The sequence below is a fragment of the Pseudophryne corroboree genome, assembly GCF_028390025.1.
Source record: "Pseudophryne corroboree isolate aPseCor3 chromosome 3 unlocalized genomic scaffold, aPseCor3.hap2 SUPER_3_unloc_38, whole genome shotgun sequence".
Lineage (NCBI taxonomy): Eukaryota > Metazoa > Chordata > Amphibia > Anura > Myobatrachidae > Pseudophryne > Pseudophryne corroboree.
Genome location: NW_026967528.1, coordinates 634,424 through 657,410, shown reverse-complemented (window position 1 = coordinate 657,410; position 22,987 = coordinate 634,424). Strand labels below are relative to the sequence as shown.

The 22,987-nt window shown below is 47.2% G+C and overlaps 2 protein-coding genes across 6 annotated transcripts in view; one reads left to right on the top strand and one right to left on the bottom strand.

Moving 5' to 3' along the window:
• The window catches only part of LOC134984132 (zinc finger protein ZFP2-like), a 237,785-nt gene extending 236,755 nt beyond the window's left edge, over positions 1 to 1,030 (bottom strand). For all 3 annotated transcript variants that reach the window (XM_063949755.1, XM_063949756.1, XM_063949757.1), the window contains exon 1: positions 943 to 1,030. The gene's annotated coding sequence lies outside the window, so the exon portion shown is untranslated. The remainder of the gene's footprint in view (positions 1 to 942) is intronic.
• Positions 1,031 to 1,273: 243 nt separating this feature from the next.
• LOC134984136 (zinc finger protein 391-like) overlaps positions 1,274 to 22,987 on the top strand; it is a 36,396-nt gene continuing 14,682 nt past the window's right edge. For 2 of the 3 annotated variants that reach the window (XM_063949762.1, XM_063949760.1), the window contains exons 1-4: positions 1,274 to 1,323; positions 11,851 to 11,929; positions 12,047 to 12,148; positions 12,305 to 13,225. In XM_063949762.1, coding sequence (XP_063805832.1) covers positions 12,415 to 13,225 — 811 coding nt within the window. In that variant the 5' untranslated portion in view covers positions 1,274 to 1,323; positions 11,851 to 11,929; positions 12,047 to 12,148; positions 12,305 to 12,414. Of the gene's footprint in view, positions 1,324 to 11,850; positions 11,967 to 12,046; positions 12,149 to 12,304; positions 13,226 to 22,987 lie in introns of all 3 variants that reach the window. The other variant, XM_063949761.1, reaches the window with a different exon arrangement.

The window sequence follows — 22,987 nt, the reverse complement described above, 5'->3', positions numbered from 1 at the left end:
CTCTACAGCAGATGGCCGTCGTTATACGTGTGGCGCCCTCCTAGCGGGCATTTCACATTTTACACCATTATAGTGACTGCTGGGGGGGGACGGCAATGAGGGGGCTCAGCCTGCAGCTGTCACACTGCCAGTGGTGTAGTAATGCTCTGCAGCTGTCACACTGCCAGTGGTGTAGTAATGCTCTGCAGCTGTCACACTGCCAGTGGTGTAGTAATGCTCTGCAGCTGTCACACTGCCAGTGGTGTAGGAATGCTCTGCAGCTGTCACACTGCCAGTGGTGTAGTAATGCTCTGCAGCTGTCACACTGCCAGTGGTGTAGTAATGCTCTGCAGCTGTCACACTGCCAGTGGTGTAGTAATAATCTGCAGCTGTCACACTGCTAGTGGTGTAGTAATGCTCTGCAGCTGACATAACAACAACAACAACAACAACAGGACACCACAGGCTGCTCCCCATGTATAATATTAGCAATAACAGGACACCACCATCACTGAAAATAAAAAACCTAAAACTAAACTTTTCACTAAGCAGCTCAGGAGAGCCACCTAGTGTGCACCCTTCTCGTTCGGGCACAAAAATCTAACTGAGGCTTGGGGGAGGGTCATAGGGGGAGGAGCCAGTGCACACCAGATGGTCCTAAATCTTTCTTTAGATGTGCCCAGTCTCCTGCGGAGCCACTAATCCCCATGGTCCTTACGGAGTCCCAGCATCCACTAGGACGTCAGAGAAAATAACAGGACACCACAGACTGCTCCTCCTGTATAATAATAATAACAATAGGACACCACAGGCTGCTCCTCCTGTATAATAACAATAACAGGACACCACAGGCTGCTCCCACTGTATATTAATAACAACAAGACACCACAGGCTGCTCCCCCTGTATAATAATAATAACAGGGCACCACAGGCTGCTCCCCCTGTATAATAAGACGCCATTACCTGATCTCCACGGACACTGACACTGAGAGGCTGCAGCAGTCGATGAAAACTCACTTCTTGTATGTGGAACGCACAGTCCGGAAATAAGGTGGAACGCAAAGTCCGGAAGTAAAGAGTGATTGGCACAAGCTGATTCCTAGTGACTGGTTCCTCCCCTCCTACATCCCGCCTTCTGTAAGGAATATTACCATTTATGTCCTCAGTGCAGGAGGGCGGCGGCCATTTTCTTGTAGACCAGTCCGGCAGCAGCAATAGGTTCCATGGCCGTGTAGTGACGTCAGGAGCGGCGGCCATTTTCCCCTGGTCTGAGCTCCGCCTTCCTTCTATCATTCCCACAAGGCAGCAGGAGCAGAGAGCAGCCATTGCTGTGTCTGGCAGCAGGTAATGATATTATTATTATTATTCTATAGGCTGAGCAGCTCTGGTGTCAGGTTCTGTACTACAGGGGGAGCAGCCTCTGGTGCCTTGTTATAGTGCAGCTGGAGCAGCCTCTGGTGCTGCATTATCCCTGTACAGGTGGCTGACACTCTAGTGTCCTATTACTGCAGGCACGTCCAAACTGCTGCTCTCCAGCTATTGTGTAACTACATATCCCAGCATGCCCTGACACAGTTTTGCTGTCAAAGAATGCTAAAGCTGTGTCAGGGCATGCTGGGATGTGTAGTTTCACAACAGCTGGAGGGCTGCAGTTTGGACATGCCTGTATTACTGTAATACAGGTGGCGCAGACCCCGCCGTTACCGTAATACAGGTGGTGGAGATCCCGCCGTTACCGTAATACTGTGGCGCAGACCCCGCCATTACCGTAATACAGGCGTCGCAGACCCCGCCGTTACCGTATTACAGGTGGCGCAGCCCCTGCCGTTCCTGTAATTAAGGTGGCGCAGCCCCTGCCGTAACCGTAATATAGGTGGCGCCGTCCCCGCCATTACCGTAATACAGTGGCGCAGACCCCGCCGTTACTGTAATACAGTGGCGCAGACCCCACCGTTACCGTAATACAGGAGGTGCAGACCCCGCCGTTACCGTAATACAGGTGGTGCAAACCCCGGCGTTACCGTAATACAAGCGGCGTAGACCCCGGAGATACCGTAATACGGGTGCAGCAGACCCTGCTGTTACCGTAATACGGGTGACTCAGACCCCGCCGTTACCGTAATACAGGTGGCGCTGACCCCTCCGTTATTGTATTTCCATAAATGGAACATTACAGGTGTTGCGTCCTTTGGCATTGTACTATACAGAGTGAGCGGCCTGTGTTGTATTAATATTCAGGGGAGCAGCATATGTTGTCATAATAATAATATATAGCATCCTGTGCTGTCATAGTATACAGGGGGAGCGGCCTGTATTGTCATAATATACAGGGGTAGCATCCTGTGCTGTCATAGTATACAGGGGGAGCGGCCTGTATTGTCATAATATACAGGGGTAGCATCCTGTGCTGTCATTGTATACAGGAGGAGCGGCCTGTGCTGTCATAGTATACAGGGGGAGCAACCTGTGGTGACTTGTTACTATTATTATATAGGGTGAGCATCATGTATTGGCTTTCTATACAGAAGGAGTGGCCTGTGCTGTCATAGTATACAGGGGGAGCGGCCTGTGCTGTCATAATATACAGGGGGAGCAGCCTGTGGTGACTTGTTACTGTTATTATATAGGGTGAACATCATGTATTGGCTTTCTATACAGAAGGAGTGGCCTGTGCTGTCATAGTATACAGGGGTAGCATCCTGTGCTGTCATAGTATACAGGAGGGGCGGCCTGTGTTGTCATAATATATAGTGGTTGCATCCTGTGCTGTCATAATATAAAGGGGGAGCGGCCTATGTTGTCATAATATATAGTGGTTGCATCCTGTGCTGTCATAGTATAAAGGGGGAGCGGCCTATGTTGTCATAATATGCAGGGGTATCATTCTGTGCCGTCATTGAATACAGGGGGAGCGGCCTATGCTGTCATAGTATACAGGGGGAGGGGCCTGTGGTGTCTTGTTACTATTATTATATAGGGAGAGCAGCATGTATTGGCTTTCTATACAGAAGGAGTGGCCTGTGCCGTCATTGAATACAGGGGGAGCGGCCTATGCTGTCATAGTATACAGGGGGAGGGGCCTGTGGTGTCTTGTTACTATTATTATATAGGGAGAGCAGCATGTATTGGCTTTCTATACAGAAGGAGCGGCCTGTGCTGTCATTGTATACAGGGGTAGCATCCTGTGCTGTCATAGTATACAGGGGGAGCGGCCTGTGTTGCTAAAATATACAGGGGTAGCAGCCTGTGTTGTCATAGTATACAGGAGGAGCGGCCTGTGTTTTCATAATATACAGGGGTAGCATCATGTGCTGTCATAGTATACAGGGGGAGCGGTCTGTATTAACATAATATACAGGGGTAGCATCATGTGCTGTCATAGTATACAGGGGGAGTGGCCTGTCTTTACATAATATACAGGGGTTGCATCATCTGCTGTCATAGTATACAGGTGGAGCGGCCTGTGTTGTCATAATATACAGGGGTAGTATCCTGTGCCATCATTGTATACAGGGGTAGTAGCATAATATACAGGGGCAGCGTCCTGTACTGTCATAGTATACAGGAGTAGTGGCCTGTATTGTAATAATATACAGGGTTATCATTCTGTGCCGTCATTGAATACAGGGGGCTGGCCTGTGCTGTCAAAGTATACAGGGGGAGGGGCCTGTGGTGTCTTGTTACTATTATTATATAGGGTGAGCAGCATGTATTGTCTTTCTATACAGAAGAAGTGGTCTGTGCCGTCATTGAATACAGATGGAGCGGCCTGTGCTGTCATAGTATACAGGGGGAGGGGCCTGTGGTGTCTTGTTACTATTATTATATAGGGTGAGCAGCATGTATTGGCTTTCTATACAGAAGGAGTGGCCTGTGCTGTCATTGTATACAGGGGTAGCATCCTGTGCTGTCATTGTATACAGGGGGAGCGGCCTGTGCTGTCATAGTATACAGGGGGAGCAACCTGTGCTGGCATAGTACACAGGGGGAGCGGCTTGTGTTGCTAAAATATACAGGCGTAGCAGCCTGTGTTGTCATAGTATACAGGAGGAGCGGCCTGTGTTTTCATAATATACAGGGGTAGCATCCTGTGCTGTCATAGTATACAGGGGGAGCGGTCTGTATTAACATAATATACAGGGGTAGCATCATCTGCTGTCATAGTATACAGGTGGAGCGGCCTGGGTTGTCATAATATACAGGGGTAGTATCCTGTGCCGTCATTGTATACAGGGGTAGTAGCATAATATACAGGGGCAGCGTCCTGTACTGTCATAGTATGCAGGAGGAGCGACCTGTGTTGTCATAATATACAGGCGGAGAGGCCTGTGGTGTCTTGTTACTATTATTATATAGGGTGAGCAGCATGTATTGGCTTTCTATACAGAAGGAGCGGCCTGTATTGTCATAATATACAGGGGTAGTATCCTGTGCCGTCATTGAATACAGATGGAGCGGCCTGTGCTGTCATAGTATACAGGGTAGCAGCCTGTGGTGTCTTGTTACTATTATTATATATGGTGAACAGCATGTATTGACTTTCTATACAGAAGGAGTGGCCTGTGCTGTCATTGTATACAGGGGTAGCATCCTGTGCTGTCATAGTATACAGGGGTAGTATCCTGTGCTGTCAAGGTATACAGGGGGAGCGGCCTGTGTTGCTGTAATATACAGGGGTAGCATCCTGTGCTGTCATAGTATACAGGGGAAGCGGCCTGTGTTTTCATAATATACAGGGGTAGCATCCTGTGCTGTCATAGTATACAGGGGGAGCGGCCTGTATTGTCATAATATAGAGGGATATCATCCTGTGCCGCCATTGTATACAGGGGGAGCGGCCTGTGCTGTCATAGTATACAGGGGGAGGGGCCTGTGTTGTCATTGTATACAGGGGGAGCGGCCTGTGTTGTCATAATATACAGGGGTAGCATCCTGTGCTGTCATAGTATACAGGGATAGCATCCTGTGCTGTCATAGTATACAGGGGGAGCGGCCTGTGCTGTCATAGTATACAGGGGTAGCATCCTGTGCTGTCATAGTATACAGGGGGAGCGGCCTGTGCTGTCATAATATACAGGGGTAGCATCCTGTGCTGTCATAGTATACAGGGGGAGCGGCCTGTGCTGTCATAATATACAGGGATAGCATCCTGTGCTGTCATAGTATACAGGGGGAGCGGCCTGTGTTTCTATAATATACAGGGGTAGCATCATGTGCTGTCATAGTATACAGGGGGAGTGGTCTGTGTTGTCATAATATATAGGGGTAGCATCCTGTGCTGTCATAGTGTACAGTGGGAGCGGCCTGTGTTGTCATAACATACAGGGCTAGCATCCTGTTCCGTCATTGTATACAGGGGTAGTGGCATAATATACAGGGGTAGCGTCCTGTACTGTCATAGTATACAGGAGGAGCGACCTGTGTTGCCATAATATACAGGCGGAGGGGCCTGTGGTGTCTTGTTCCTATTATTATATAGGGTGAGCGACATGTATTGTCTTTCTATAAAGAAGGAGGGGCCTGTGTTGTCATAATATACAGGGGTAGCATCCTGTACTGTCATAGTATACAAGGGGAGTGACCTGTGGTCATAATATACAGGAGGAGGGGCCTGTGGTGTCTCGTTTCTATTATTATATAGGTTGAGCGGCATGGTTTGTCTTTCTATACAGAAGGAGTGGCTTGTGTTGTCATAATATACAGGGGTAGCTTCCTGTACTGTCATAGTATACAAGGGGAGCGACCTGCGTTGTCATAATATACAGGCGGAGGGGCCTGTGGTGTCTTGTTACTATTATTATATAGGGTGAGTGGCAAGTATTGGCTTTCTATACAGAAGGAGTGGCGTGTGTTGTCATAATATACAGGGGTAGCATCCTGTGCTGTCATAGTATACAAGGGGAGCGGCCTGTGTTGCTATAATATACATGGGTAGCATCCTGTGCTGTCATGGTATACAAGGGGAGCGGCCTGTGTTGCTATAATATACATGGGTAGCATCCTGTGCTGTCATAGTATACAGGGGAGCGGCCTGTGTTGTCATAATATACAGAGGGAGCAGCCTGTGTTGTCATAATATACAGGGTTAGCATCCTGTACTGTCATAGTATACAGGGGGAGCGGCCTGTGTTGTCATAATATACAGGCGTAGCTTCCTGTGCTGTCATAGTATACAGGGGGAGTGGACTGTATTGTCATACTATACAGGGGTAGCTTCCTGTGTTGTCATAGTATACAGGGGCAGCGGCCTGTGTTGTATTTATTTTAATATTTATTTATTAGCAGTTTCTTATATAGCGCAGCATATTCCGTTGCGCTTTACAATTAAAATAACAGTAATAGAACAAAACTGGGTAAAACCAGACAGACATAGAGGTAGGAAGGCCCTGCTTGCATGCTTACAATATATGGGGGAATAGGCCTTGATACACAAGGATAGATGCTACCTGTTGCATAATGGTCCACCAGCTTGCCAGTTTCTTAATGGGTTGTATGATGTGATCACCCAGCAATGAGATGAGGTACAGACTGAGAACAGCAGAGGACCCAAGACTGAGCCTTGCGGTACTCCAACTGATAGATGTAGAGAAGAAGAGGTAGAATCAGAGAAGTGAACACTGAAAGAGCGATTAGATAGGTAGGATGAGAACCAGGAGAGGACAACAGTGTCATAAGCAGCAGATAGATCTAGAAGAATGAGTAGTGTGTAATGGGCTTTAGATCTAGCAGATCTTTGGTCAGTGCAGTGTCTGTGGAGTGTTGGGCATGAAAGCCTGACTGAAGTGGGTTTAATAAGTTGTGGGAGTTAAGAATGTGTGTAAGGCGAGTGTAGGCAAGTCTCTCAAGTAGCTTGGAGGGATATGGTAGCTGAGAAATGGGACGGTAGTTAGAGAGTGTGTTTGGGTCAGAGGTGTGTTTGTTTAGTAATGGGAGTAATCACTGCATGCTTAAACAGAGAAGGAAAGATACCAGTAGAGAGAGAGAGAGAGAGAGATTACAGATTTTAGTTAAGGTTGGGATAAGCACAGGAGACAAGGTTTTACTGACCTGTGAGGGTATAGGATCAAGAGGAGAGGTAGTGGAGTAGGAGGATGGAAAGAGTGTTGATACTTCATCTTCACTTGTGGGATCAAATGAAGAGAAAGTGCCAGAGGGTTCAGGTAGGGAATTGAGCAGGTCACTGGCTGAGGAAGAGCGTACCATTTCATCTCGGATTTTATCAATCTTATCCTTGAAGTAGGAGGCAAGTTCTTGTACACTGATAGTAGCTAGTGGGCGAGATGAGGGAGGGTAAAGAAGTGATTTATATGTATTAAAAAGTCGCTTGGGGTTGGTGGCATGAGAAGAGATGAGAGATTGGAAATATGTTTGTTTGGCAGTGTCCAGGGCCTGATGATAGCAGTGGTAGGTGGTCTTATATGTGAGGAAGTCACTTGGATTCTGAGATTTACGCCACTGACGTTCTACTTTACGTGACAGTTTTTGTAGGTGTCTTGTTGATTTGGAGTGCCACGGTTGGCATCTAAGCCTACGTGGAGTGTGATGGGTAGCTGGAGCCACTTCATCAAGGGCACTCTCTATGGTCTTGTCCAGGTGTGATACAGCAGTGTCAGGTGTAGTAAATGTAGAGATTGGTGAGAGCAGTTGTTGCAGAGAAGTGGAAAGTTGTTGAAAATGTATATTGTTAGTATTTCTGCAGGTTAGAGGAGGCTTGCTAGGTTTTAGTGTCATAGAATTTAGAGTAATAGAAGAGATTGTGAAGGTAATCAGGTTGTGATCAGAGAGAGGGAAAGGAGTGTTAATGAATTCAGAAACTGAGCAGAGCCTGGTGAACACAAGATCAAGGCAGTGGCCTTCCTGATGAGTAGAGGTGTCAGACCATTGGGTGAGGCCCAGAGAGGAGGTTAGAGAGAGGAGTTTGGAGGCATGAACAGATTGTGGACTGTCAAGAGCTATATTGAAATTGGCCATAATGATGGTGGAAATGTCAGAGGATAAGATGTGTGGGAGCCAGGCAGAAAAGTCTTCTAGAAATTGTTGTTTGTGTTGCCCAGGAGGGTGAAAGATAGCAGCAACACGCAGAGAGAAGGGAGTGAAAATCCTGATAGAGTGATCTTCAAATGATGTGAATGCGAGTGATGGAACCTGAGGTAGAACAGTGTATGTGAAAAATTGGGACAGTAATATTCCAACCCCACCACCTTTACTATTACCAGTGTGTGTGTGTGTGTGTGTGTGTGTGTGTGTGTGTGTCGTGAAGTGTGAAGTGGAAACCACCGTGTGACAGTGCTGCAGGGGAGGCCGTGTCTGATTGTGTGAGCCAGGTTTCTGTTATAGCCAGCAGATAAAAGTTGTGAGATATGAGATATATAAGAGGCCATGGATGGATGGTAATATGTTACAAACAGAGCGTGCATTCCATAAGCCACATTTTAGTGACTTGGAGGGGGATGGGAGACACGTGATATTTATGAGATTAGATGGAGTTCTATGTTGTTTTGAGATAGCTGTGTGTGAGAGGGACAGGTGGTTGGGGCCTGGATTTGGTGATATGGCACCAGCTAATAAAAGCAGAAGAGTGAGATAAATATTGGTGGATGTTTGCGAGTGTTTATTCTGGTGGCCAATTGTGGTTGTCAAAGTACTTGCAGAGAAGTACATATAAAGCTCATGAGTGTTTAGAAGAGGGGGGTGGAGAATAGAAGCTGTAATGTGCACAGAGGGGTGAGTTTTAGGGTGAGTGTAGAATGTGTTACATTTGGTGTGAATTCCATGAATTGAAATAAGAAACAGTAGTTTGATGAACATGCTGTGGTCGTTTGTGAGATCATTTTGGGTTAAGTGGTGTAGGAATAAGTCGTTTAAGTAAATTACCTTTCCTTGATGGTGCTCAATGGCCCTCATTCCGAGTTGTTCGCTCGGTATTTTTCATCGCATCGCAGTGAAAATCCGCTTAGTACGCATGCGCAATGTTCGCACTGCGACTGCGCCAAGTAACTTTACTATGAAGAAAGTATTTTTACTCACGGCTTTTTCTTCGCTCCGGCGATCGTAATGTGATTGACAGGAAATGGGTGTTACTGGGCGGAAACACGGCGTTTCAGGGGCGTGTGGCTGAAAACGCTACCGTTTCCGGAAAAAACGCAGGAGTGGCCGGGGAAACGGTGGGAGTGCCTGGGCGAACGCTGGGTGTGTTTGTGACGTCAACCAGGAACGACAAGCACTGAAATGATCGCACAGGCAGAGTAAGTCTGGAGCTACTCTGAAACTGCTAACTCGTTTGTAATCGCAATATTGCGCGTACGTCGGTCGCAATTTTAAGAAGCTAAGATTCACTCCCAGTAGGCGGCGGCTTAGCGTGTGTAACTCTGCTACATTCGCCTTGCGAGCGAACAACTCGGAATGAGGGCCAATGTTTGTTCAACTGTTTTTTTAACTGTACGGATAACACACTTCTTACTTCCACGCTTATTACATTCGACGCAAGCTACCACCAGCAAGCTGACCCCTTGACATTATACAGTAACACCAGGGGACGTGTCTGGGTGATGACTGGAGAGGTGACTGCCGGGAATGGGTCATTATACAGTAACACCGGGGGATGTGTCTGGGTGATAACTGGAGAGGTGACTGCTGGGAATGGGACATTATACAGTAACACCAGGGGACGTGTCTGGGTGATGACTGGAGAGGTGACTGCTGGAAATGGGACATTATACAGTAACACCAGGGGATGTGTCTGGGTGATGACTGGAGAGGTGACTGCTGGGAATGTGGCATTATACAGTAACACCAGGGGACGTGTCTGGGTGATGACTGGATAGGTGACTGCTGGGAATGGTGCATTATACAGTAACACCAGGGGACGTGTCTGGGTGATGACTGGAGAGGTGACTGCTGGGAATGGGACATTATACAGTAACACCAGGAGATGTGTCTGGGTGATGACTGGAGAGGTGACTGCTGGGAATGGGACATTATACAATAACACCAGGGGACGTATCTGGGTGATGACTGGAGAGGTGACTGCAGGGAATGGGGCATTATACAATAACACCGGGGGATGTGTCTGGGTGATGACTGTAGAGGTGACTGCTGGGAATGGGACATTATACAGTAACACCAGGGGACGTGTCTGGGTGATGACTGGAGAGGTGACTGCCGGGAATGGGTCATTATACAGTAACACCGGGGGATGTGTCTGGGTGATGACTGGAGAGGTGACTGCTGGGAATGTGGCATTATACAGTAACACCAGGAGACGTGTCTGGGTGATGACTGGAGAGGTGACTGCTGGGAATGGTGCATTATACAGTAACAACAGGGGACGTGTCTGGGTGATGACTGGAGAGGTGACTGCTGGGAGTGGGGCATTATACAGTAACACCGGGGGACGTGTCTGGGTGATGACTGGAGAGGTGGCTGCTGGGAATGGGACATTATACAGTAACAATGGTCGCGTGTTTCTGGGTGATGACTGGAGAGGTGACTGCTGGGAATGGGACATTATACAGTAACACCGGGGGACGTGTCTGGGTGATGACTGGAGAGGTGACTGCTGGGAATGGGACATTATAGAGTAATACCAGGGGATGTGTCTGGGTGATGACTGGAGAGGTGATTGCTGGGAATAGGGCATTATACAGTAAAACCGGGAGACATGTCTGGGTGATGACTGGAGAGGTGACTGCTGGAAATGGGACATTATACAGTAACACTAGGGGATGTGTCTGGGTGATGACTGGACAGGTGACTGCTGGGAATGGTGCATTATATAGTAACAGCAGGGGATGTGTCTGGATGATGACTGGAGAGGTGACTGCTGGGAATGGGGAATTATACAGTAACACCTTTGGATGTGTCTGGGTCATGACTGGACAGGTGACTGCTGGGAATGGGGTATTATACAGTAGCACCAGGGGACGTGTCTGGGTGATGACTGGAGAGGTGACTGCTGGGAATGGGACATTATACAGTAACACTAGGGGACGTGTCTGGGTGGTGACTGGAGAGGTGACTGCTGGGAATGGGGCATTATACAGTAACAGTAGAGGACGTTTCTGGTTGATGACTGGAGAGATGACTGCTGGGAATGGGGCATTATACAGTAACACCAGGGGATGTGTCTGGGTTATGACTAGAGAGGTGACTGCTGGGAATGGGACATTATACAGTAACACCAGGGGATGTGTCTGGGTTATGACTGGAGAGGTGACTGCTGAGAATGGGGGATTATACAGTAACACCGGGGGATGTGTCTGGGTGATGACTGGAGAGGTGACTGCTGAGAATGGGACATTATACAGTAACACCGGGGGATGTGTCTGAATGGGGCATTATACAGTAACACCAGGGGATGTGCCTGAATGGGGCATTATACAGTAACACCAGGGGACGTGTCTGTAGGATGACTGGAGAGGTGACTGCTGGGAATGGGGCATTATACAGTAACACAGGGGATGTGTCTGGGTGGTGACTGGAGAGGTGACTGCTGGGAATGGGGCATTATACAGTAACAGTAGGGGACGTGTCTGGTTGATGACTGGAGAGATGACTGCTGGGAATGGGGCATTATACAGTAACACCAGGGGATGTGTCTGGGTTATGACTAGAGAGGTGACTGCTGGGAATGGGACATTATACAGTAACACCAGGGGATGTGTCTGGGTTATGACTGGAGAGGTGACTGCTGGGAATGGGGGATTATACAGTAACACCGGGGATGTGTCTGGGTGATGACTGGAGAGATGACTGCTGGGAATGGGGCATTATACAGTAACACCAGGGGACGCGTCTGGGTGATGACTGTATCACTGTGTGTGTCAGGTGTCTATAAGGTGTCAGGATGTCACTGTCTATGTCTCCTTGCAGGAGGCGGAGTATATAGAGGAACACAGGGGTCTGTACAAGGATGTGATGATGGAGAATCTCTGGCCCCTCACATCACTGGGTAAGAGGAGACTCATGTATTGTACAGGGGAGAGCAGGTATGGGGGCCCCCTATATACACACATCATCTGATAATCATATATATACACTGTACTCAGTCACTGTGTGTCTCCTACAGATGGACCCAGTAACAGAGATACCCCATAGAGATGTTCCCGTCCTCTGTATTCCCAGGATTGTACAGAGGAGAATCACAGAATCCCACAGGAGGATCAGGTAGGTGGGATTTAGGGTCTCACCAATATACCAAAGTGACTGTCGCTATATGATCTGTAGAGAAGCTGTGTGTCTTATACACTGATATTATACTGTTTCACCTCAGTTTAATCTGACTGTACGCAAATATTATAATAGTGTTTGTTTGTTTTTTAGGTAGAACGTCTGTCTAATACTAAAATACAAGATATAGAGGGAGAAAAAGAGACGTATGTGAATGATATAAAGGCAGAAGATATAGAGGGAGAAGAAGAGACGTATGTGACTGATATGAAGGCAGAAGATACAGAGGGAGAAGAAGAGACGTATGTGACTGATATAAAGGCAGAAGATATAGAGGGAGAAGAAGAGACGTATGTGACTGATATAAAGGCAGAAGATACAGAGGGAGTAGAAGAGACGTATGTGACTGATATAAAGGCAGAAGATACAGAGGGAGAAGAAGAGACGTATGTGACTGATATAAAGACAGAAGATATAGAGGGAGAAGAAGAGACATATGTGACTGATATAAAGGCAGAAGATATAGAGGGAGAAGAGACGTATGTGACTGATATGAACGTAGAAGACATAGAGGGAGAAGAAGAGACGTATGTGACTGATATGAAGGTAGAAGACATAGAGGGAGAAGAAGAGACGTATGTGACTGATATGAAGGCAGCAGATATAGAGGGAGAAGAAGAGATGTATGTGACTGATATAAAGGCAGAAGATATAGAGGGAGAAGAAGAGATGTATGTGACTGATATAAAGGCAGAAGATAGAGATGGAGAAGAAGAGACGTATGTGACTGATATAAAGGCAGAAGATATAGAGGGAGAAGAAGAGATGTATGTGACTGATATAAAGGCAGAAGATAGAGATGGAGAAGAAGAGACGTATGTGACTGATATAAAGGCAGAAGATACAGAGGGAGAAGAAGAGACGTATGTGACTGATATGAAGACAGAAGATACAGAGGGAGAAGAAGAGACGTATGTGACTGATATAAAGGCAGAAGATATAGAGGGAGAAGAAGAGACGTATGTGAGGGGTGATCAGCAGTGTAAGGAGGAGGAAATCCCTACAGATATCAGCACAGGTGAGTAATAAACACTTATTACAGAAGTCACATATTCTCATTGCTCAGTCACTACAGCAATCTCTTATCCTACACCCTCCTTCGCCATCAGTCCTGTTCTTAGTTGGGTGTTTATAACACAAGGCTATCCATGACAAATATCACATTTAGAGAGTTATTACACACATCACTATAATGTTATTAAAAGTAACAAGCAGAAATTTATTATTAGTGATTATATATAAATGTGTATATATGTATGTATGTATATAATATCATTAGAATTGTTTTTTGTGGAGTGCCTAATTTATATGCATTTTGTTAGATGATGCAGGTATGAAATATTTTCTGCTATACAGTAGACCTGAGCTCACCAAATACAATTCGTATAAGATTCAGAAATAAAATGAAATTTGAATCTAGAACTTCAAGTAAAACAGAGTAAAAGCTTATCACAAGTACATATCTGTATAATCATAAGACAAGCGTTTTGCACTTGTTGTCACCCTTGCATGGGCGGGCTTGTTCTTATCCACTCCAATTCACTCTAAATACAAATTGCGCGTGATCAGCGCGTTTCTCCAATAGTGACTTCTTCAGGGGTGTTTTCTGTTAAAGGCTTTATCCTCAAATATCAGTTGTGTAGACTTGAAATAATTGTGTAACCTTCAGACGGTAATTGTGGACTTGTTCATGATGAACACATTCCTAATTACGTGAATAATAGTTCCTGCTCTGTGCAGTTATGAGGTTATGACTTTAGGGAATGTAATGGCCAGATCCAATATTGCTCAATCTAAGGTCTCCCAGTAGCCTTACTACATACATAAATGTGTCTTGCACTCACTATTTTAACTAACCATAATAAAAAGTGGATTTGTAGTTCATGTATTGCTCAGTGCATTTAAGCCTGCAGCTCCCGACAAGGGACCCCACTATACTGCAGGTCCTACTCTATTGCTCAAAATAATTACCATAAAAACAGCTATCACATTAGTTTTAGACTTTAGGTGTACTCTCAGTGGCGGAATAGTTGCCGAAAGGCTTCTATTGGTTTTCAGAGCACCAGTCTGACGTGCCACATCTCACGTGGCCCTCCAATTCACCAGATCTGGGACTGCTTGGCTGGGTCCGGCATTGTACTATTGGTGCAGTTCCTGATGCGTTTGGAACGATTGGTGATTGCTAGGCGCCCTAAATGCCTGTGGTCCCGATTTGTCATGGTCTACTTTCGCCCACTGCTCTGCCGCTGAGATTCTTGGTGTCCATGCTTCTTCCACTGTAGATGGATACTACTCACTGTCTACAAGGCATCACCAACAAATGCCGATCTCGGCCAAAACCAATGGCTCCCTTTTGCCAGTCGCATCACGTGCACGACCCATGGTTCAATCTGAAAAAAAAAACAATATCTCAACAAATTTGCATTGTATCAAAACCTCAGACATTCACAATGATCACCAGTAATTTTAGTGTCACCATCTACACGCATGTGCACGTCAGTTTTTGTTTGGTGCGGCAGGAGTCAGACCATGGTCAGAGGGCTGCTGTTTTTTAGCAGCCATAAGTTTTCATATTTTTCATACGTCCTAGAGGATGCTGGGGTCACTTCAGAACCATGGGGTATAGACAGATCCGCAGGAAACGTGGGCACTTTAAGACTTTTCCAGAGTGTGAATTGGCTCCTCCCTCTATGCCCCTCCTCCAGGCCTCAGTTTAGAAAATGTGTCCAGGCAGACTGGATGCACTCTCGGGGAAAGACTTATGTTAGGTTTTTTATTTTCAGGGAGCACTGCTGGAAACAGCCTCCCTGCTTCGTGGGACCTAGGGGAGGAAGTAGGAACCAACTTCTGTGAGTTTCATGGCTCTGCTTCTAAGCTGACAGGACACCATTAGCTCCTGAGGGGTACTGAACGCTAGCTGCGGCTATGTGCACACTCCCACAGCCTGCCGTCACCCCCCCTTACAGCGCCAGAAGTCAGAAGACAGGTGAGTGTAAGAGGAAAAGACTCTTCAACATCGGGACGGCTAGAAAGGTACCAAGCAGCGGGCGGGAACGCTGCGCACCATGCTCCCACACACACAGGCACTGCAGGGTGCAGGGGGTTGGGGGGCGCCCTGGGCAGCATGAACCCTTATAGGACTGGCAGATGCTGCGGCACAGTCCTACCCCCGCCAGTATAAACATGAGTCTCTCTAAGTCTTGAGTGAAAGCGCGCCATTACGGGGGCGGGTCTTCTTCCTCAGACAGACAGCACACTGCTCAGTGCCATTTTCTCTCCCTCCAGGCTGCAGAGAAGACCGCTGGTCCTCCTCCACTGCTGAAACAGGTATCAGGGTGCAAAACAGGGGGGCGCAGTGAAATTTGGTGCTATGTACATTGTGTAATTAGAAAGGCGCTGCAGCTCTGTAGGCATTTTGTGTTTCACAGACAATTTATTACTGGCGCTGAGTTGTGAGCTGGCAATTCCTTCTGTATCCCTCTGACAGATTTTACTGTGGGTCTGTCCCCTATAAGCCCCGGAGTGTCTGTGGTGTGGTGTACACGTGTGTGGCATGTCTGAGGCACGGTGTTCTTCCCCTGAGGAAGCCATTATGGGGACACAGGGTTGTAATGTGGTGGCGCTACCGGCACACCATGAGCCTGCATGGGTGAAAGAATTAGGTGATAGTGTGAGTCATATCAATAAGAGATTGGATAAGTCTGAGTCTCATGCAGAAACCTGGAGAAAGTCTGTGGAAGATGTGATTTGTCAAAACTCTGTTTTTATCCACAACTGGGAAGCAGAATTCCTCAGCAGACATGATCTCCATCCAGGAGAATGGGGCCTCCACCCACACGTCTTCGCAGAGGTGGCAGATCTGTGGTGACTCCCTCAAGTAAACATGATGGCATCTCGTCTCATTAAGAGGCTTCAGAGATATTATTCCAGGTTGAGAGACCCTCAAGCAATAGCAGTGGATGCACTGGTGACACAGTGGGTGTTTCAGTCGGTGTATGTCTTCCCTCCACTTCCACTGATTCCAAAAGTTCTCAAGATTGTAAGAAGAACAAGGGTTCTGGCGATCCTCATTGTCCCAGACTTGCCAACGAGGGCTTGGTATCCAGATCTTCAAGATTTACTCATAGAAGATCCTCGACCTCTTCCTCTTCGCGAGGACCTGCTGCAGCAGGGGTTGTGCATGTATCAAGACTTATCGCGGCTACGTTTGACGGCATGGCTGTTGAACGCCAGATCCTAGCCCGAAAGGGTATTCCAGAAGAAGTCATTCCCACTTTCATTCGGGCCAGGAAAGGAGTAACATCTAAACATTACCACCGTATTTGGAGAAAATATGTATCTTGGTGTGAATCCAAGAAGGCTCCAACGGAAGAGTTTTACTTGGGACGTTTTTCTCCATTTTCTACAGGCAGGTGTGGATGCGTGTCTGAAATTGGGCTCCAATAAGGTCCACATTTCGGCCTTATCAATTTTCTTTCAGAAACAGTTGGCCTCCTTTCCAGAAGTTCAGATGTTCGTGAAAGGGGTTTTGCCCATCCAACTTCCATTTGCACCGTGGGATCTTAACATGGTGTTGCAGTTCCTTCAATCACATTGGTTTGAAACTCTACAGGAGATAGTTAAAATTTCTCACTTGGAAAGAGGTCATACTGTTGGCCTTAGCATCCGCAAGGCGGGTGCCTGAGTTATCGGTCTTGTCTCACAAGAGCCCTTACTTGATCTTCCATGAAGATAGGGCGGAGTTAAGAACTCGGCAGCAGTTTCTTCCGAAGGTGGTTTCCTCTTTCCATATAAACCAGCCTATTGTGGTGCCAGTGGCTACTGACACCTTCTCTGCATCAAAGTCCCTAGATGTGGTCAGGGCTTTGAAAATTTATGTCGCAAGGACTGCTCAAATTCGGAAAACAGAGGCTCTGTTTGTCCTGTATGCTCCCAACAAGATTGGGTATCCTGCTTCTAAGCAGACCATTGCGCGCTGGATCAGAGGTACAATTCATTCCAAGGCAGGATTGCATTTACCGAATTCGGTGAATGCCCATTCTACTAGAAAGGTGGGCTCTTCCTGGGCAGCTGCCCGGGGTGTCTCGGCGTTGCAACTTTGCAGAGCGGCTACTTGGTCGGGGGGCAAACACGGATGCCAAGTTTTACAGGTTTGATACCTTGGCCGATGATGACCTCAAGTTTGGTCAATCAGTGTTGCAGGGTCATCCTCACTTTCTTGCCCGTTCTGGAGCTTTGGTATAACCCCTTGGTTCCGAAATGAGTCCAGCATCCTCTACGGACTAGGAGAAAAGGATTTACCGGTAGGTATTAAAATCCTATTTTTATTTTAGTATTACTATTTTTTTGGAGTGATCTTTCTAAAAAGCATCTTATACGCACCCTAGAGTCGCTCCAACAACTCCCCGCTGGGTCGAGACAACGCTTACCCACGTGTACAGTGAGGCAGGCACAGGTTCTGGTGAACCTTCATGGGCTACTTTGCACAGACATTATCCAATGTAGCTGAGCAGTTTATACCAGCTCCTATATCAGTGAAAGGTTTCCCTATTAACCCTTACATGCAACATTCATTCTGAGGTTTATACACCTAGGGAATTGTCAGCCTCTCAAAAAAGCAGCCTGAAAGGTTGGTGGTAAGTAAATCACATAGACATGATACAACATCTTCACAGTCTACACATGATTTAGATGAGGATTCGTTGGAGGATGAGGACTCATTGCACTGCGGATGGTCTTAGCTCAGTGGACATACCTGAGCTAATTAGTGCTAAGTCATTCTTTCCTTAGAAGAGGCAGCAAATCCTGTGTTAAAAACTGTGTTTAAACATCCCAAAACAGCTGATGGAAATTTTTTGTTTACGCCCAGTAGGAAGTTAGAATTCCAAGAAATGGAATTCCAGTTATCCTCGTCCAGCTGGGGACTGTTTAAAAAAAAAAAGGGGGAGGTGGCTCCCAAAGTAGATTCGCAAGTCTTAGATTGGTGCAAAAATCTACGTTACTTTTATTTTCAACATCAATAAATGATGTCACGGGGTGTGTGGCCTGACTGGAAATGCAGCAGGAAGCAGGATAAAGGAGCCCCTGCTTCATATAGGTCCTTTCTGCCTTTTACAGCTGTCCTAGAGGCTCTTTCAGGCCCTTTCTTTCCCCTCTGTGTGTTTTGTAGGTTGCGGAGCCGGGGAGCCATTCATTTGGCTTTTGCAGGTTGTGGCGTACTCCCGGATCCGAAGCCGCGGACTGAAGTTGTGCAGTGATCCCACCACGGACCAGACCTCTGCGAGGTAGCGCTGCTACTCACCGAGGGCTGTGTGCCCTGTCCACTCTTGTGCCTAGCCATGCTGTTGGAGTCACGTGGAGAGGCTGACTGGGGATCAGCGGTGACCGCGGCTGGAGACATAGAGCAGAGCTGCTCTCCCGGCATCTGATGCGGTGCATACTACGGGGATTGGTGGCCTCAGCAGGGACGCATCAGGTTAGTCAGCTCACCTGCCCGCAGCCTGCCTTCTCCTACTGTCCGGCCGTTGAAGCCCTGAGTCGTGGCAGCGGGGAAACATGGAGCGCTTGCCTGTCATCACTCCAGCAGTGTCCCGGCATCTCCCCCTCTCGTCCTAACACATGGTGCTACGGAGGAATCTGGCGGAGCTGTGAATTATAGAGGACATACATGTGGGGTTCCTGTGCAGCCAGATACGCTACCCTGTGCCACTGCATCCTGGTACCTCTCCTCTCCTGCCTTATTATTGACCTTTGTTCACCCACCATAGCCGGACAGTTTCTTCTGATCTGGGCTTCCCTGCCAGAAGTGCCACCTTGAAAACTGGCAATATAGCCACATGCCCTCCTGAAACCAGCCGCTTCCCTGGGAGCTACAGACACTGACAGCCCATGATCAGTGCCCTTCACTACAGCCTCAGTGATTTCTGGCAGGGACTTCTGCCGCTGCGGCCCTACCTGGGCAGTAAGTGGTCGTCTGAACTGCTTTTATTATTATTATTATTGTCTGGCCTCCACTCCTGCTCTGTCGACTCCCTCTGGTGGCAGACTGTGCTGATTACATCCTCCATACTGTTTGACTGCTGCTGGGGTTTTTTCCCCTCCTACTCCCCTGAATCCCCGTAAGATCCAATTAGCGCTCTTGGGGCTTCAGTATAGCTACGGCGTAACAGTCCATGTGTCCAGGACAGTAGCAGGCTCCAGTTGCTGGCTCCTATAAATTATTTTACCGCTCAAGGATGACATCTTCTTGCTATTACCCATAAACCACTGACCTCACAATGTTTCTGTAACCGATGGCCACTGGGGGTCTATGCTCACTGATGTCTCCCTATTTCCACACTTTAATACTTCTGCTATGTCGCTACTGGCCTCCTGACCTTGGTCTTTCATCTCCGTAATGTTATGCTGATGAATGGGCAGAACTAGAAAATCATCTCATAAGAAAGCTAAACCTCGTCCTTAACAGGAAACCTCTCAAACTGACTTGAGGTCTTTTTCTTCTGCCTAATCAACTAACATTGAGCCTCAGTCCTGATCATTCAGAATCTTCTCCCATTCCGTCTTCTCCAAGTCCTTCCATGATGGCTTAAACCCATTGTTTAAACTCGTTGTTTAAACCCATGGCAAGCCAGGTGGGCTCTCTTCTTCTCTCGGTTCTCCTTTAAACTATTAACCGCCCAGCAACCTTAAATTGAAGAGCAGATGCACTTTTTCGTTCTTTTCAAACGGTTGGTTGATTCACTCAACTCCTTTGAGAAACAATTTATTCTGATTCTGGCTTCATTTGCTTCAACTCATACTGTTTCTCTACCTCCTCCGGGGAGAACTTTTGTAGCACCAAAATTTTGCAGGCAATTGCTTTACTTGGGCTCATTCTTCATCTTTCATGGGTCATGCCGGTGGTCTTAAGACTCTCAAGTTCATTCAGCGATTCTACTGGTAGCCTCATCGTAAAACGAATGTCTTTGAATTTGTAGCAGCCTGTTCCAAGTGTGTTCAACAAAAAAGTCCACGAACATCTCCCTCGGGTCTTCTTCATCCACTTTCAACACCTCAAAAGCCTTGGACTCGCATCTTTATGGATTTCATAAATGATTTGCCAGTCTCCAGAAGGCACAACACCATTTGTGTCATTGTGGAATGATTTTCGAAGATGGCTCACTTCATACCCCTCACCGGTCTCCCTCTGCTCCTCAGCTATCCATATTGTTTTTCTCATAGATTTTTAATTTGCATGGCCTTCTACAGTAAATAGTTTCTGATCGGGGTCCTCAATTCCTCGCCAAGTTCTGGAAAGCTCTCGGCTCTGTCCTAGGAATCAAGTTGAACTTCTCTTCAGCCTACCATCCCCAGACTGACGGACAGACTGAAAGAGTCGACCAAGATCTGGAAACTTTCTTACGGATGTTCATGTCCACTGCTCAGGAAGACTGGATGGATTACCTCCCATTTGCTGAGTTCGCATACAATAACCTATATCATTCTCCTACCAATTCCACTCCTTTCTTCATTAACCATAGTTTTCATCCACGAGCTCCTTCCTTCTAATCTCTCCCACCTCTTGAGGTTCCTGCTGCTGAATCCTCTCTTCGTCAGTTCACTAAGATTTGGAAACAAATTCATAAGGCGCTACTTAAGACTTCCCAGAAATAAAAGACCTACGCTGATCGGAAACATAGGGCTGTTCCTAGTCTCAAAGTGGGAGATCGTGTTTGGATATCCACCAGAGACCTCAGACTCAAAGTTCCTACCAAAACGTTTGCTCCAAGATTCATCGGTCCGTATCCTATTAAGAGTGTTGAATCCTGTTTCTTACAAGGTGAAACTGCCTGCCTATTTGAAAATTCCCAATGCCTTTCACATTTCTCTGCTAAAGCTCCTTGTACTAAATCATTTTCGGGCAGCTTTCCCTTAACCTCCCAAGGTTCAAGCTGCTCAAAATGAGAAATTCGAGGTTCATACGTTTCTTGACTTCCGCAAGAGGTATGGTCGTCTCCAGTATCTCATAGATTGGAGAGGATATGGTCTGGAGGAAATATCTTGGGTGGCTGCAGATGATGTTCATGCTCCAAGACTATGTTGTGCCTTTCATGCCAAGAATCCCACTAAGCAGCGTGGGTGTACGGAGACCACCCTAAAAAGGGGGGCACGTCAGCATCCGGAGTTCTGGTCCCTGCGGCCTTCCTCTTAGCTGGCTATGTGTCGCTGCGATGGATAGGAGCTACAGCAGCAAGGTCTTCAGGTGCTGCTGCTGGGTGCCTGGGGTCCGGGTCCTGGGGAGCGGAGCATGGCAGCCGGATGTGTCTGTTTCCAAGTGTCCTGTTACTGGAGTGCGGCGTCTGGGAGGCTGAGGCCAGATGTAGTGCCTGTGTGCTGGTACCACATGTGTCCTCTGTGCAGGGAGCCACCATGTCGGAGACCAATCCAAGTCAATAGGTATCCCAGTTCGTGTCCAGCCAATCCGGTACAGGCTTCCCTTATAAAAAGGGGTTGATGCTTAGCTATGTTGACAGTACTTCAAGTTACTTGTTGCTGTAAGGTGCCCTGCGCTCCCAGGTTAACCCCTGGTATCCTGGTTCTGTTGTGGCCGCCTGGTGGTCAGTTCTGTTATTGCAGTCCTTTGCTCCCAGTCCATCTGCTCTTGTGGTTTAACCACTGGGCCCTCTATCTGGTAGAGGGTCTCCGTTTGCTGATGGTGCTCACAGCGATCCTCTCTTCAGCATTGTTTACAAATCACAAGTCACTTCTTCATTCAGTATTCTTCAGCATCGCTTACAAATCACAAGTCACTTCTTCATTCAGTATTCTTCAGCATCGTTTACAAGTCATGAACCTTTTCGTCTTTCAGAATTCACTCAGACTTCTCTCCTAGTCGTTGTGTATAATTGAGGTCCCATTAAAACTGAATTCCTCTTTCTTCAGTGTATCGTTCTCGGTCAGTGTCCTCATTGCCTACCCCTCTACATCTTCGGGCCTAAGGCTTCAATCCATGAGTAAGAACTACATTCAGCCACTTCGTTTCCTTCCTTTGCCGATAGCTGCTCCCTCAGTCAATTATCAGTCATCAGATCCCCAACTCAAACCAAGTGTGACATGGAAGAAGGGGAATTCCTGGTTTCGCTGGATATTAAGGATGCGGATCTTCACATCCCAATATGGCTGCCTCTTCATGCTTACCTCATGTTTGCACTGCAGCACAGTCACTACCAGGTCCAGGCCTTGCCTTTCGGTCTATCAACTGCACTGAGGGTGTTATCAGTGGTGATGGCAGAGATGTTGCTACAACTCCACAAGCAGGAAGTGAAATCGTTCCATACTTGGACAATCTCATAATGGCTATATTCAGACTACTCACGGATCACGGGTGGATTCTCAATCTGCAGAAATACGCAGAGGCTTCAGTTCTTGGTAATGATACTGGACACGGGGTCTCAGAAGGTGTTCCTTCCTATGGACAAGGCAAAGATAATTCAGACGATGGTATGTTTCATTTTGAAACTGAACAAAATCGCGGTACATCTTTGCATAAGCTTACTGGGAAAGATAATGGCCTCCTACGACGTATTTCGGTAAGGAAGATTCCATGCATGACCATTCCAGCTGGATCTGCTGGACAAATGGTCTGGGTCACATCTGCACATACGCCAGATGATATGCCTTTTACTAAACGCCAGGATTTCCCTCTTATGGTGGTTGCTGATCTCCCTCCTGGAGGGTCGACACTTCAGAATTCAGGATTGGATTCTGTTGACAACGGATGCGAGCCTCCATGGTTGGGGTG